The sequence below is a fragment of the Kwoniella newhampshirensis genome, chromosome 8 (genome assembly GCF_039105145.1).
Source record: "Kwoniella newhampshirensis strain CBS 13917 chromosome 8, whole genome shotgun sequence".
NCBI lineage: Eukaryota > Fungi > Basidiomycota > Tremellomycetes > Tremellales > Cryptococcaceae > Kwoniella > Kwoniella newhampshirensis.
In genome coordinates this window covers 1,045,815-1,059,772 of record NC_089962.1, presented here as the reverse complement: position 1 = coordinate 1,059,772, position 13,958 = coordinate 1,045,815, and the positions used below count along the sequence as shown (strand labels likewise).

Sequence of the window (13,958 nt, the reverse complement as noted above, 5' to 3'; positions counted from 1 at the left end):
CCGGAACAGTTGCAGGGGAACTGAAACATGAAGAATGATACATCTTGTCTGAAAGGCTTGGTCCGGTTCTGGGGTCATCGTACTGCCAAATCATCCTTTCCGCAAATGAGCGAGGTGTACACCAAAAGTCACTTTTGAGCAGACCGACTTGTCCCAGCTGTCATGTCGGGCCATGACCACTCAGCCAATGGGCTCGTGGCAAGCCTATATAACCGGCAGAATCACGGTGCGGCTCAAGATTCCGATTGTTCCCTTTTGTGGTTCAGTTTCAGTGGTCAATGGCCGGTCACATTGCGGTTGTGACAAGATCGGTGGCATGAAACACCTTTTGCAATGCAAATGTTTCAACCAAGATTGACCAATTGCGTGGCATCTCGTTCCGAAAACTCAAAAGGATTCGCGGCGCCCACCGCCGGCCGCGCCGGCCGCCTGAAGAACGACCGCGATCAAAAGTGGAGGTGGTCCGCTCAATGATATAAAGAACGACCTGTATCCTCCAGCTTGTGGATCGTCTTACTGCTCGGTCGTACAGCATACGTTACCAGTCCTATCATACGAGACACATTCGAACATGCGCAACCAGAACAGCTGCTACGTTGACCACCACCACAACCAACATCATCATCACCCTCACGATGGCGACCATCAACACGCTCATCCACAATCTCATGAACACGCTCATCATGATCACCAGCTACAACAGCAACAGATGAGTGAGACTCACGAGCACCAAGTCGACAATCGAAACATGCACCAGCATCAGCATCAGCATGACCAGTCGTATGAGCATCAACACGAGCAACACGAGCGACGACCCCAGCCTCTGGACGGGCATCAACACGATGCCTGGTCGGGCGAAGATTACATGCTCCGACCTGGAACGTGAGTGGTACTTGCACAATGCCCATGCTCGGGCATGGCCGATAAGGTCTGTGCTAACCTTGGTACTATCTTCTCATAGCAAGGAGACAGCCGTCAGATCTGCAGAATCTGTAGTGTACGCTCTGACTTCAGCGGGAGTCACCGAGAAAGAGATGGGTGAGATGGATGTATTGGAGATTGGATGCGGTGAGTCTCCTACCCGCTCATGACCCTCGGACTCCTCCAATCTGTCTCGATCATGAGTTGTATATCTATCTCGCACTCGGATCTCTTCTCACTCGCATTCCCGGTCATGCCATCCACCACTCGTCTCATTCCCAATTGGGCTATACGCTGACCTCTCCCCCAGGCCCAGGATCAGTAACCCCTCATCTCGAGCCCCATTTCTCCACCATCCACTCGATCGACACCTCGCCATCGATGCTCGTCGCATTCTCGCAGAACGTCCCTTCCTCTCCTAAGCTCACTCACTCCCTACACGCACTCTCATCTTCGTCGGCCACCACCTTCTCGTCCGGTCAACCGCAATCGTCCCCGACAAAGGACGAGCCGAACCGCGAGATCGTTCCTCCGAAGCAGAGGTTCGATCTGGCATTGGCTAATCTCGTCGTACATCACGTTGACGATAGAGAGTCGTTCATGCAGGGTGTGGTGGGGCTGGTCAAGTCGGGTGGATGGGTGGTTTTCACCGAATTCGGGAGGGAGGAAGGGAGAGAAGTCGAGGGGAAAGGGTTGTATAATAGTGAGGCCAAGGTGAGTGATTGAGCGCTGCATCTCAGTTAAACATCTTCGCCTATCTGCTCTGTTCTGTCCGTATCTTTGGCCCGAGCATATTCAACAACGCTTAACCTAAAAGGACAGAGGAATAATGTCGCTGATATGCTTTCTGCTCCTTACAGACTCTGCCGGGCGGTTCTGTCAATGCACCCGATCACTTCCATCCTGCTTTCACGCCCCGAACACTCTCTGCCATTCTGACGAATGCGGGACTGGTCGACGTTCACGCTGAGATCAAAGGCAGATTGCCAGTCTTCGGCGTTGACGCTCATCAACTTCCTTGTCTCATTGTACGGGGCAGGAAAGCCTGAACCGTCCTAGATTGTATCACTCGTCAACGTTGGACCAGGAGACGGGACTGTTGCAAGCCTGTGATTGGGTATATGTATAATTAGGGAGACGCTTTCTCTGCATTGTCTCGTACCGATCGATATTTGCATGTATGGGTATCGTTTGCAAATGCGACCATCACATTGAGTCAAATACACAAGAGAACGAGACGAACGAGAATGAATTGTACAACACGACAGTCATCAAATCTGCGAACACACAGCAATTTAGCTTTGAAAACCTCCATTGACACGTAGGTATGCAAGCACTTACCAACGACAACTCCAGAGTCCAGACCCGTCTCGCCCAAACTTTAACGGTCATGGTCTCGCCGCCCTTGGCAGTCGTACTGGCGGGAACCTGCACTTCGACGCCGTCCCACCAGCACTTTCTCTAGATTCGCAAAATCAACTGTCAGCTTTGCTCCATAACGACGTACATAGACAGACCCGTGGGGACAGGAACAACGAGGGCAGTGATGCAGGTAACATGTAGTCGATTCAATCACGACGGCACAGGGTGCGAGTGATCGATACAGGAGTTCCGCGTGTGGTCATGGCAAACCCGATGTGAAACGGCCACGGAGGACAAGGCACTGTGATCTTAGGATCAACTCACTGCAGGCTTTCTCCAGAACAGCAGCAGTTTCTGCGCAGTGCTCATCTGAGCGGCATCGATATATGGCAGTGTACCGTCATCAGGGTTTTCGGGGTGAACGATACCGGTTTTGAGAAGGACGAGTGCCATTGAGGAGATGACGTTGCGAGTCGGCTCGCACGCTCTGAATCCCCATTCGTCGTTCCGGTTGAACCCGCTGAGGAGGTAAACCATCAGTACATGATAAAGATGCGGGAACGTGGAAAGGAGATCATAAAGTCACGGACCCCAAGCTGGACCGCGGGTGGATGGCTGCTCAATCCGAGTCCGAGCTTGTGACCATAGGGAAGAATACAGGATTGGGATTCGAAAACAGCTCGAACTCACCTCATACAAAGCATGTCGATCAAATGCCTTTCCGCCAAGTTCGACGAACTATCCACATTCCTCTCCAGGGCTGCAAATATCAACTTCTTATCTTCCAGTGCTTTCCCACAATTCCTCTTCATAGCTCTCAGCTCGGCGTTCGCCATTCCTGTGGGGATATCTGTCTTTGCCAATCCGCCCGGTTTGGTGATTGAGAAGTATTCCAGTTCCTCGCGCAAGACTATGATTGCTTGTTTTGAGAGAAGAGGGTTTTGTGAGAGGTCCGAAGTGGGGTCTGAAGGTGAGTTCGGGATAGTTTGTTGGGCGTGGAACAGACCGGAGGAAGTGGGAGTTCCGTAGAATACCGTTTGGGCGGAAGACCAGAAGTCGAGGATGTATTGGAAGCAGTCGGGGTCGAACTGCGGGTCACACCAGCATGTATTGGTGGTAGAAGCCATAGGTATTTGAGCGAGGTATAAAAGGCAGACATAGACAGGATATTTCACAGGTTGAGTGAAATCATCCATACGTCAGCATCGGCCACGGATGATATAAAGCAATCGTCCCTTTGCTCTCCCAGCTTCTCCTCTCGTCGTCTGGATCCTTGCTTCACATTTCTTAATCTGTGATGAATCGAATGACAATACTCACGTCGACAGTAAACACCCCATCATCTGCCCCCTCCCAACTTGCGGGCTTACTCAAGACCAAGCCCTGAGGGAACAGACCTAACAACACACTCTCCGGAAGAAGCATCAACGTCTCCCTTTCCACCGGAAAGATCCTCCCTCTCAGGTCGAGGTTGAGTCGAGAGAGTAATTGTGGGTTGTTGGAAGATGGGTAGAGCGGGGACGGTGCGTACGATGTCGGCTGGACGGATGTTATTGGTGAAGAGGATGTGTCGGGGACAGAGGTGATGGGGTTTGAAGAGGCTTGCAAGGCCATTTCGGGCGATGTCAAATCGGGTGATCGATGGTCTGCTGATCAAGTACGAAGGACGGTTGTAAACAAGAGTCGGGAGGAAGCGAGTGGAAGATGGTTGGACTGTCAGAATGGATGAGTGATGGTAGAGAAAGGGAGGAGAAGTGGACAATGATGACGGGAAATTGGCAGCCCAGTGTTTTGGACCCAGACACGCGATTCGTGTGTTGCAACCCTTTGTGGCAAATCTCTCACTCAATTCCCCTCCTACCTTGACCCTGGTCCACAACAGTTGTCCCGTGGTTGCATGCATGTACAAAAGAGTCAAAACAGACCTGGATGCTTGGTACAGAGGAGAGGGTCCTGGCGATACAGGTGTCCAGGCTTGATGATATGCATAGGAACAAGGCTTCTCAAGTCGCTTGCTCGGTATGGACTAGACCGTTTCAATCGGCCCGACGAGGCAATCACCTTTCCTCACCAATCAGTCCAGTTCTGCCCCGAGGTCGACCTTGTCTAAGCTTGCCCATTATTGATAACTGTGATTGTCTCCATACGTCGGACGTTCACTATCATTCGGCCAGCTACCTTTTCTTCTTCCACCAGGTATCGGTCATCAGCGATATCGCTCCCAGATCCAGGAAGACAACCCTGGTCTGATCGACGCTATGCCATCAGTGCTGATTCTGATGATCTTGTCCTCGGGAAAGACATCGCAAGCTACTGTGGCCTACTGCATCACACCGTGATATCCATTGGGATTTAACCCCTAATCGCACCTTCACCTCTCTTCCACAAGTCCATTGGAACTCAGCAAGCTACTTATCTGGCTGATACGCCGTCTAGCCATGTCCCCGACCTGTTCTCACTCAAGGGCAAGACAGCCTTAGTGACTGGTCATTCGAAGTGCTTGTGGTGGACGGTGGTCCGGTGGCGAAAGATCCACTGTAGTTGGTCCGATGGGCCACCAGAAAAACTGTATACGAGATCGTGAAAACACCAGCAGCATTGCCTCCTCTGACGAATCCGGGACGGGAGGCGCAGAAGCGATTTGTACAGCCTTTGTCCTTCGACCTCGAGAAGACCGTGAAGTAGTATGGCAGGCAGATGTGAGATTCATGCATCTATGATTGTTCAATCAGACTTCAACCACGTCCATCTCTCCCAGATCCTCTTCCTCCTCTTCCTCCTTTGGTGCGACCTTGACAAGCTCCTCGACATGATCTTGCTGAGTATCCCGTCCTTCGTCTCTCTGAAGCAGACCAACGAGGCGCTCGATAGAGTTTATTATCTTTCCATGAGCATATGTCAGCTAACATTACCTTGCGATGTGGTAAGCTTACCTGTTGATCTTTCTCGACTTTGTGTAATTCTCGGACGACGTAGTATGCTCCTCGATTTCGAAGTGCTTCTCGACCAGTGAAAGCTATTCATGAACAATCGTCAGCTCCGCCATCGTCGATGTGTCATCCTCGAGCTCACTTGTAGAAAGAAGGAGTAAGATTTCAATACACATCATTCGAAGGACAGTGTCTCGCTCTCTCTCTTTGGTAGGTGGCAGGAACTGCAGTGTCGCCGGGAGTTTCTCCATTTCCTGTGTGATGAGATGATCGTCAGTTGAGCAACTGTATCGCCTAGTACCTCCAGTGATCTGTCGACTTACATCCTCGTCATACTCTTCGGGACCCATAAGCGGACTCAACACCCAAGGAAGGACGTCGACACCCTTCACCTTTCTCGACGGGTCTGAAGGAAGGCGAACGCGGTCGTCTGGACATTACAAAGCGTGTCAGTTACGCACGATATTGACAGAATAGCGCAACACGACTCCCGACTCACGTTCACTGGCTAATAGCCAACCCATACTGCCTCTGTCCATCGCGCAATTCTTGATACAACCCATCGCTCCTCCTCTTCTGATCGTGTCTGGATGTTCTGTATAGACCACGATCTTCGACAAGAGAGGTTCATCGTCTTCAGAGGGTTCTGCCGAAGAAGGTTGGGGGAAAGGCGGTCTCGGTACGAGGAGCAACTGTCTTGTAGCAGGAGCCATCGAGATGTTCGCAAAGACTGAAGCGAGAAAATGACATTCTCCTTTCCTTTTCCCCTTGCCCTCTTTCACACCTTCGGAAGCACCGTCCTCAAATGCTTGGACTAGAGCTCGAATCGCCTCAATATCATGTTCTTCCTCTTGTGCCACTTCTGCGTTGACAGGACCATAAGTTGGATCTCGGAAATCGGGATGAATGGTCGATGAGGACGAAGCGCTTGCGGGGAGGTAGTACGGAGGGTAATGTTTAGATTTGGGAAGTGGCACGATGGGGATCGTGAGCGTTGTAAGGGATGAGATGAGTGATGTATGAGAGGTGAGGTTGGAGAGAAGCATAGATGTCAAAGGGGAAAGCGGAGACGTGGTGTACTGACAGGATGGAGGATAAGTGCTGTCCGGATAGACTAGAAACAAAATCAAGCAGCACTTACGGAGGTGTATGACACGATCCAAACGAGGAAGTCGGTGTCGATGAGATGCCGAGCGACAGCCAGTGTATCAGATAGGTTGATCAACGCAGACAGTGCGTCATGAGCGATAGCCTGTTTTCCCCACTGTATCAGCCTGAAGCACTTCAGCCGTGATTTGACCGCACCTACCGCTTGATCTCTACAGAGTTCCATCAAGTCCATCAATGCCTTGACCTTGATCTCATCATCCTCTTGTCCGACTTTCCTCTTCTCAGGAAGCAATCCTCCTCCATGACCGGCTGCACCGTTCGCGGTCGATGGTCCGGTCGGGGCAAAGGATGATGGGACGAAGATGTGTCGGTTAGGCGAAGATTTGGGTGTATGGCCGAGCAAGTTCTGGAGTGCCAGATGACGAGCCGATGGGTTTGGCGAGTCTAGGAACTGAAACAGCTCGGTAAGAGAGGACATGATGTTGGTCGAGTATGGCTTTGATGAAGGAAGAGTGTGTTAATGTTGTCAAAAGAGAAAGGTCCCAGTATGATGAATAGCAACAATGCAACTTTTGGTGCCAGTTTTCCCACGGTCGCTTTCATGTCTCTGCTTTCACCGTACGCGCTCATGTTGCATTTCACCGAGATCAATTCCATCCATCCATCCATTCATCCATCCATCCATCCAGTTCATCAGTGATCTAGTCTTTCTCATCTCCATCGTTTACCGCTCATTCCTCGCACTGCCACCGGTCGTCTACAGACACTCAGATACCTCTTGTCGCTACAGGGTACATAGCTCAAAAGCCCAGCAGGCGTCATCGACTCTGCGCACCGTTCTCCCTCTTCACATCCCTCCCACTCCTTTCTCGAACACTCACACCTGTTTGAACCTCTACCATGCTCGGCAGTTATCGAGCTCCCGCAAAGGACATTGAACTCGTCAACCCTCCGCCCGACTCGGTATCGCAGATTGAATTCTCACCCAATGCCGATATACTAGCAGTGGGAAGTTGGGACAACAACGTGAGTTTTGGGCGGCTTGAGTACCGTCTAAGGACTCGGCACAATGCAAGCTGGTTGCTGAAGGCATTCCTCAGGTCCGTCTTTACGATGTCAACTCACAGGGGCAATCACAAGGGAAGGCTATGTACTCGCATCAGGCTCCAGTGCTTGATCTGACTTGGTCAAAAGTAAGTATATATCTTCACGTCCATCGAGGTCGAGTTTAGCGCATCTCAAAAGACGACTTTTCGAACTTGAGCTGATGCCGAGCGGACGCACAGGACGGTCAATATGTCTTTTCAGCGGGATGTGACAACGCGGCGCAGATGTACAATGTTCAGACGCAACAAGCACAACAGGTCGCTCAACACGACGCTCCTATAAAATGTATAAAATATGCTGAGGTGCCGGGAAGTGGACCAGTGTTGATCACTGCTGGATGGGATAAGCAATTGAAGGTGAGTGACCAGCTCTGTTTGAGTTCTGTTTTGAGGAGCAAGCCCATCTGTTTGTCTCCTGGAGCGATACTGATGATCCAATACTCTGGCTAGTACTGGGATTTGAGATCACCGAACCCTATCGCATCAATCGCATTGTCAGATAGAGCGTATGCGATGGATGTGGCTCAGTCAATGCTTGTAAGCTTCCTCCTGTATTCGGAACATTGACCTGGTAGCTGATACTGTACCCATAGGTCTGCGCGACTGGAGACCGACAAATCCATGTTGTCAATCTGTCTAGTCCTACGACAATCTTCAAGGTCAGCTGCGAGTCGCCTGGCGCAGATCATCAGCTGACGGAAAAGCTGTGACACAGAGCATCGAGTCTCCACTGAAATGGCAAACACGATCGATCGGATGTTTCCCATCTGGCGACGCGTTCGCGGTGGGTAGTGTGGAAGGACGAGTGGCTATACAGTGAGCGAGGATCCGAAGCGTATTATGTATCTCGGCTGAAAATGCTTCTCCGATAGATATCCGGCCAGTGGCCCTGAGGGAGACAAGTAGGTTCCTCCCTGATGCCATCAAACATTAACGGACTAATGTATTCTCCTGCGTTGTAGGAAGAATTATTCGTTTAAATGTCACCGATACGATATCCCTACGAATAGTATGCCAGGTACTCCTGCTGTCGCCCAATCTCAACATGTCTTCGCCATCAATACCATCACCTTCCACAAGGTCCAGGGGACATTCTGCACGGGTGGTAGTGATGGAAGCTTGACATTCTGGGACGGTATTGCCCGAACAAAACTGAGAAGTAAGTTTGGTCTCCTCTACATGGACTGTGATCGAGATCACGTAACTGACAGTTTGTTATCCAGCGTTCACGTGCAAGGAGTTGAGCAATGGAGATACAGACGCGAGACCACCTCAATTTGGCACTCCCATTGTCGCATCTTCATTCAACCACACTCATGAAATCCTCGCTTAGTCAGTCCGCCGTCACTCTCTCGTGATACACCCGGAGACCTAGCTGACTTGCCCATTTTGTTTATGTAGCGCTCTCTCATACGATTGGTCCAAGGGTCACGGAGGTGTCCCACCAGCGGGTCAAAATACGACTAAAGTCATGTTACATCCTGTCAAGCCGGACGAGGTTAACAAGAAGCCTAAGAGGCCATAGCGCGGGCGGCTATGGCAGGTGGCGTAGAGAAAAGGCCTTGAAATGAAGGCGCGTCTCATCATGAAGAAGATGGGAGATGGATGAAGAGAAGATTAGTTTCGTGTCTGCATTAGTGAATGAGGATCGTCGTCGTTCACGACAGGAGGTTATTGAAACGAGGTCAAACATCATTTCTACAATTAGTCACAAAGGTTCTTGTCCATCTGCCCAGTAATATACTGGGTGTACATTCGACGATGCATGATCATGACGAAGTATTGTCGACGGTGATTCGTTCTTCTATGGTTCTTTTCGAGATGGGGAAGCGAGAGGGACAGAGGTACACACGACTGTCTAGATTGATGGGTGTTGTGGCATCATTCCCTGGTGCAGTATACTTGAATCACTGTCCGGTCCAAGATTGAGTCAGTATACACATACCGTCGTCGTTGTTGCAGCAGGATCGGTCGCATCAGTGACAGCAGCGGGAGCAAGACAGTTTCCGGATCACAATTCGATGCCAATATCAATGCATATGCGCCACTCATCGTCGATGCTCCGCTATTCATCTCCCAACGAGCGCAAAAGACCCGTTGAACGATCTGGCAAGCACGGATGACGTCCATACGCCAGTTCAAGGTCTCTCTCTCTCTCTCTCTCTCTCTCTCTCTCTCTCTCTCTCTCTCTCTCTCTCTCTCTCTCTCTCTCTCTCTCTCTCTCTCTCTCTCTCTCTCTCTATGTTCTCCGCCATACCCCACACCAACTACAGCTTGCCATTTTGATATCTCCACCATATCTTCGGCGCGAGCTGCCAGTCGTGTTTCAACAATTCGGGATGGAAGACGTCAAAGTCGAGTTTCTCTAATCGTTTGAGATAGTTCTCCGCCGGGACCTGGGTGGCATATATCAGCAGCACGATTTCCTTCAACTCTCCAACCGAAACCCAGCAGGCCCGTTGTGTCCAATATATAGATGGGTCGATTCGGAGATGTAAAGGGTAGACGAGGGAGAACCGCACTCACCGCCGACAGGAACAGCGGCATCACAGTACTCGGCACGATCTTGCCGTTGGTCTCCTTCAAATCCCTTCTCGCAGTGATCAGTTCGTCCATACCCCGGGTCCCGATATCCCAGCAAGCATCCCTCAGCCCCTGCGCTTCCGCACCCTTCCTGAGGACTTGTTCTTCGACGATCAAATGTTTCTCGCACAAGTCGGAGGGGATGTTGATCTGGCGTTTGGACGAGATGAGGACCGGTAAGGTACGGAGGAGGGAGACGGTCGTTAGGAGCGTGGAGAGGTGAGAGAGCGTGTGAGAGAGATGGGAGGAAGAGGCGTGGGTGGGTGGGAGAAGGAGGGGTAAGGGACCGAGAAGAAGGGCGGTGGAAAGGGGGGTGTAGGTCGATAGGTGAGTCTCGAAAGTGGGTGAGGATGGAGGAAGGGAGAGTGTTTTCGCCTAACCATTGGAATAGTATGACAGATTTTCAGCGCTTCTCGCAAAGATCGATCCGAGGATACCTTGAGTGCTTATGAAAAGCACGCCGAATGATGAGAACACAGAGTTCAAATCACGACCCACTCACCCTAGCATCAATCATCTGACTCAGATAATATTTCTGGATCGGTCGATTCCTCCTCGTCTCCGCCAAAAGCACCGCGACAGGATGTTGAGGGACCACCGTCCCTGGTGCATTTGAGAAGATGAGCTTGAGCGCATCTCGCCAGAACTGGAAACGGATCGAGGCGAGCGCGGGCTGGGTGATCGTGGTGCTTATCGAGTGGAGTTCCAGCTGTGAGACGGGAAGAGATTGGTAAAGGGGCGAACGGTCAGCGATCGTTCTTTCTCAGAGGTCTCGCAAAGGTCAGATCACGGTAGGTGATATCCAGGGGAGGAAGGGACAGGTACAGATTGGGACGGAAGAGTGAGCTGAAAGCAATCAAGGGGTAGAGGCAGAATGTACATCCGGATGCGCCCAATGACCAAGCAGACGAGCGTCGCTCGAAACGGGGCAACGACGAATCAGCCCTGACCCACATTGAAAGCCCTATAAGCCAACCACCAACTCCTCTCCTTCTTCGGCCAGAAATACGAACACAGCCAAGCCTCAGGATCCAGCCTCTGTACGAGCGCCGAGCAATAGTCCAGCGGAGCCTGAGGTCCGCCAGACGATACGGGGATATTGAGAGAGGGCGTTTTTTGAGTCGACAACGAGGAGGAGGAGGAGGAAGAGGAGGATGAGGAGGATGATGAAGATGGGGAATATGGTGATGAGGCGTATGTTCGAGTCTGGTTGGGTGATGAGGGCGGTGATATTTTGCTGGAAAGGCGGCGGAGGAGAGGTCGGGAGCTGCGAGTTTGTTTTGGAAGAGGGTGAAGATGGGAAAGGAGTCCTGTGGATCGCATTGTTTCGCTCCTTTTGGCGGATCTGGACGAGGTCGGACGAGTGATGCAATTGGATTGAAAGACAGCTAGAGAGTTACAATGACTCGAGGCATTGATTCGCATTGGCGCGAATCGATGAATCTCGTGCAACATTTCCTCCGATCAGATCGTACAACTAAAATAGTCTAAATGACGTGTAAATTCGAGATTTTTCCAACAGGTCGCACCGGACGTGTGACGCGATAAGATAAGGAACAAGACTTCTTTGGGATCTACAGCAAGTTAGATAAACTGCCCGGGGCTTTGGTCTTTTCTTTTTCCTATGTTGAGGAGAATTATCCCGACAGTCAAAAGTGTACGCAGGCTCGCCTTGATATGTGGTGGTACGGCAGTGGTATGGTCGGGCCACGAATGAGCTTGACTTGTCGCAAAGCTAACGTTTTCGACATATATACGCACCATTTCTGATACTTCATACCGTTCCTAGTTCCTGAAGTCTCTAGGTGCTACTCACTCTGTGTCATGGCAAAGTTTGTACTGTCCTGTGCACCCATTGTGATTCCTAAATAGCATCATTCTGTCATCGTTCCAGAGTAATTCCCCATATTTCCGAGACACCTGTACCTCCAATTACATATCCCTCTGCTCCAACTTGAGCTTCACTCCAGGCAAGCTGACATGGTTGAGCGCATAATCTATCTTTCCAAAGTACTTTTCCGCCCCATGCTTCTTTTGCAACGCCCAACAGATGACTTTGAACTCCTGGTCATTCTTCTCCTCATACCACGATCTCATACACATACATCCTTCCTCTGACCCTCGTTGCTCCTCCGATGTTTTGGGGTTGTCTCTTCTCGCATCATCTGTCTCGTTCGAAATATGAAGACTGGGCTAGCCAATCCGCTGCTCTCCGGGGGAACGTCTGGCTCATAAACAATCGTAGTGGGAGCATGCCAACAAAGTTTGGCCCGACGTGGTTCGAAAACCCACCGCACCATTCCGTCTATGATGCATCGGTTGCTCATGATCTGGTGATTGTATGGTCGAGGCCTTTTACGACCTTCGTCTAGGATGAGGTTTGCGCTCGCGTTGATGCGTTCTTCCTTGATTGGCTTCACGACTTGGAGAGTGCCATCTTCCTTTAGGCGAGGACGACGTCATTCTCGCAACCACGTGTCATGACGGCCATTCCGCCACGACCACGAATAAGCCATTATTACGTAAACCCTCTTGATATCTTCGACTTCTTCGATATCTTCGAGCACAACTCGATATACTCGCCGAAGACCGAGTTAAAGGGGGCTACAGGTGAACGATAGAAACAGGAGGAAGTTGATCGATGTTCTACGCATCCTGGCGGATGGATCAGTGGAGATATATAGGTACATGGTCTTAGTTCTCGTTGTTCTAGTCTTTCTCTAGCGATTTCTCGATTGAAAGTCATACCTATTACCTTGCTCATCGTTCAACGATATCACTGTGGTACCTCAGTCTATCTAGAACTGCTACGAGCCCTTCTAGATATCCGCGTCAAGTTCCTCGCCATCCTCGCTATCCTCGTTATCCTCGTTATCCTCGTTATCGTCGTTTCCTCATAGTATACTGTCTCGTTGTGTGATAGGGCTCATTGACTGAGGCCACATTGACCATCGTGACACCACGCATCTAACGTGGTGTGTACAGTCCAGTGGAATGGCACAGAGTCAACGGTCCCTTCTCTGTCATTGTGGTCAATATCGGACTGAGTCGTCGAATCCCCCATTCCCCCAAGTGGTTGGCAAGCCAAGTCTCACGAGAGGATGCGACAAACAGAGTTTCCGCGAGGACCGTCAAAGGTATCTCGGTCTCTTTCGAGTCTCTTTTGGTAGGATGCGTGAGTGTTGTGGCGTGGGATAACGTGATGATCAAAGTGACGAAGCGAACCATTCGTGATGCAGTTCTAAATCTACCGGTCGTTGTTGTTGTTTGCACGGTCAAAAGGGATTTTCAAGACCCACCTGAAGTGCAATGGGCATTTCATTCGCTCAAATTACCAATCGCCGCATAGAGTCGTTGTCACGATTGCATACCAGTAAGGCCAACTTCCGACAAAGTTCCTGTCACAATGGCAATGTAACCGGCCATTAACCACTGAACCACAAAAGGGAACAATCGGAATCTCCAGCCGCACTGGAATTCCGCCGGTTATATAGGCTTGCCGCGAGACATTGGCTGGGTGGTCATGGCCGACATGACAGTTCCCAGGAGTTTGACAAACAATTGAACGAAACGGCATTCATCGGAGAAAGAACCGAAACGTCGACAAGCTTATCAATCCTATTCACCACATACGGTAAATATACAAATTGTTCAGCCACTCGAGGTTTCTTTCTACATCCGGCGAAAAGGTCGCTACACATGCAAGGTTTGGCGAACTTGTGCAAAGAAAAGGATATATACATGAACGTAGCAAAAGGAGAAAGGAGTTCCCCGTCGATTCTAGATTTTTGTCCTACCGTAGTACCTTTGAATATTATCATCTTGAATAACCTCAATACATCGACCAACATTTACTTGGCTGTTCTCGACAGAGAACCCTCAAGTTAGAAACAAGATTTAGCCCAAGTCTCACCAACATCGCGTATCTTGTTCCAAGCCGGGAGCA

At 50.5% G+C, this 13,958-nt stretch overlaps 5 protein-coding genes across 5 annotated transcripts; 2 read left to right on the top strand and 3 right to left on the bottom strand.

Moving 5' to 3' along the window:
- Positions 1-571: 571 nt before the first annotated feature.
- IAR55_004596 (uncharacterized protein) lies at positions 572-1,970 on the top strand (the record flags this gene model as incomplete). The annotated part of the gene is made up of 4 exons (XM_066947693.1): positions 572-882; positions 962-1,068; positions 1,232-1,635; positions 1,782-1,970. 4 exons carry the CDS (start codon positions 572-574, stop codon positions 1,968-1,970), a joined length of 1,011 nt encoding a protein of 336 aa, XP_066802107.1.
- A 222-nt stretch (positions 1,971-2,192) lies between these two features.
- IAR55_004595 (uncharacterized protein) lies at positions 2,193-3,897 on the bottom strand (the record flags this gene model as incomplete). The annotated part of the gene is made up of 5 exons (XM_066947692.1): positions 2,193-2,198; positions 2,263-2,382; positions 2,608-2,803; positions 2,974-3,371; positions 3,604-3,897. 5 exons carry the CDS (start codon positions 3,895-3,897, stop codon positions 2,193-2,195), a joined length of 1,014 nt encoding a protein of 337 aa, XP_066802106.1.
- A 1,114-nt stretch (positions 3,898-5,011) lies between these two features.
- Positions 5,012-6,801, bottom strand: IAR55_004594 (uncharacterized protein; the record flags this gene model as incomplete). Its single annotated transcript, XM_066947691.1, has 7 exons — positions 5,012-5,164; positions 5,217-5,299; positions 5,356-5,467; positions 5,537-5,643; positions 5,713-6,292; positions 6,355-6,465; positions 6,523-6,801. The coding sequence occupies 7 exons, from the start codon at positions 6,799-6,801 to the stop codon at positions 5,012-5,014; spliced, it is 1,425 nt and encodes a 474-aa protein (XP_066802105.1).
- Positions 6,802-7,223: 422 nt separating this feature from the next.
- Positions 7,224-8,954, top strand: IAR55_004593 (uncharacterized protein; the record flags this gene model as incomplete). Its single annotated transcript, XM_066947690.1, has 9 exons — positions 7,224-7,349; positions 7,424-7,516; positions 7,610-7,786; positions 7,880-7,966; positions 8,023-8,088; positions 8,145-8,245; positions 8,392-8,588; positions 8,653-8,761; positions 8,831-8,954. 9 exons carry the CDS (start codon positions 7,224-7,226, stop codon positions 8,952-8,954), a joined length of 1,080 nt encoding a protein of 359 aa, XP_066802104.1.
- A 742-nt stretch (positions 8,955-9,696) lies between these two features.
- On the bottom strand, positions 9,697-11,437 carry IAR55_004592 (uncharacterized protein; the record flags this gene model as incomplete). The annotated part of the gene is made up of 4 exons (XM_066947689.1): positions 9,697-9,825; positions 9,956-10,387; positions 10,515-10,721; positions 10,967-11,437. The coding sequence occupies 4 exons, from the start codon at positions 11,435-11,437 to the stop codon at positions 9,697-9,699; spliced, it is 1,239 nt and encodes a 412-aa protein (XP_066802103.1).
- Between the last annotated feature and the right edge of the window lie 2,521 nt (positions 11,438-13,958).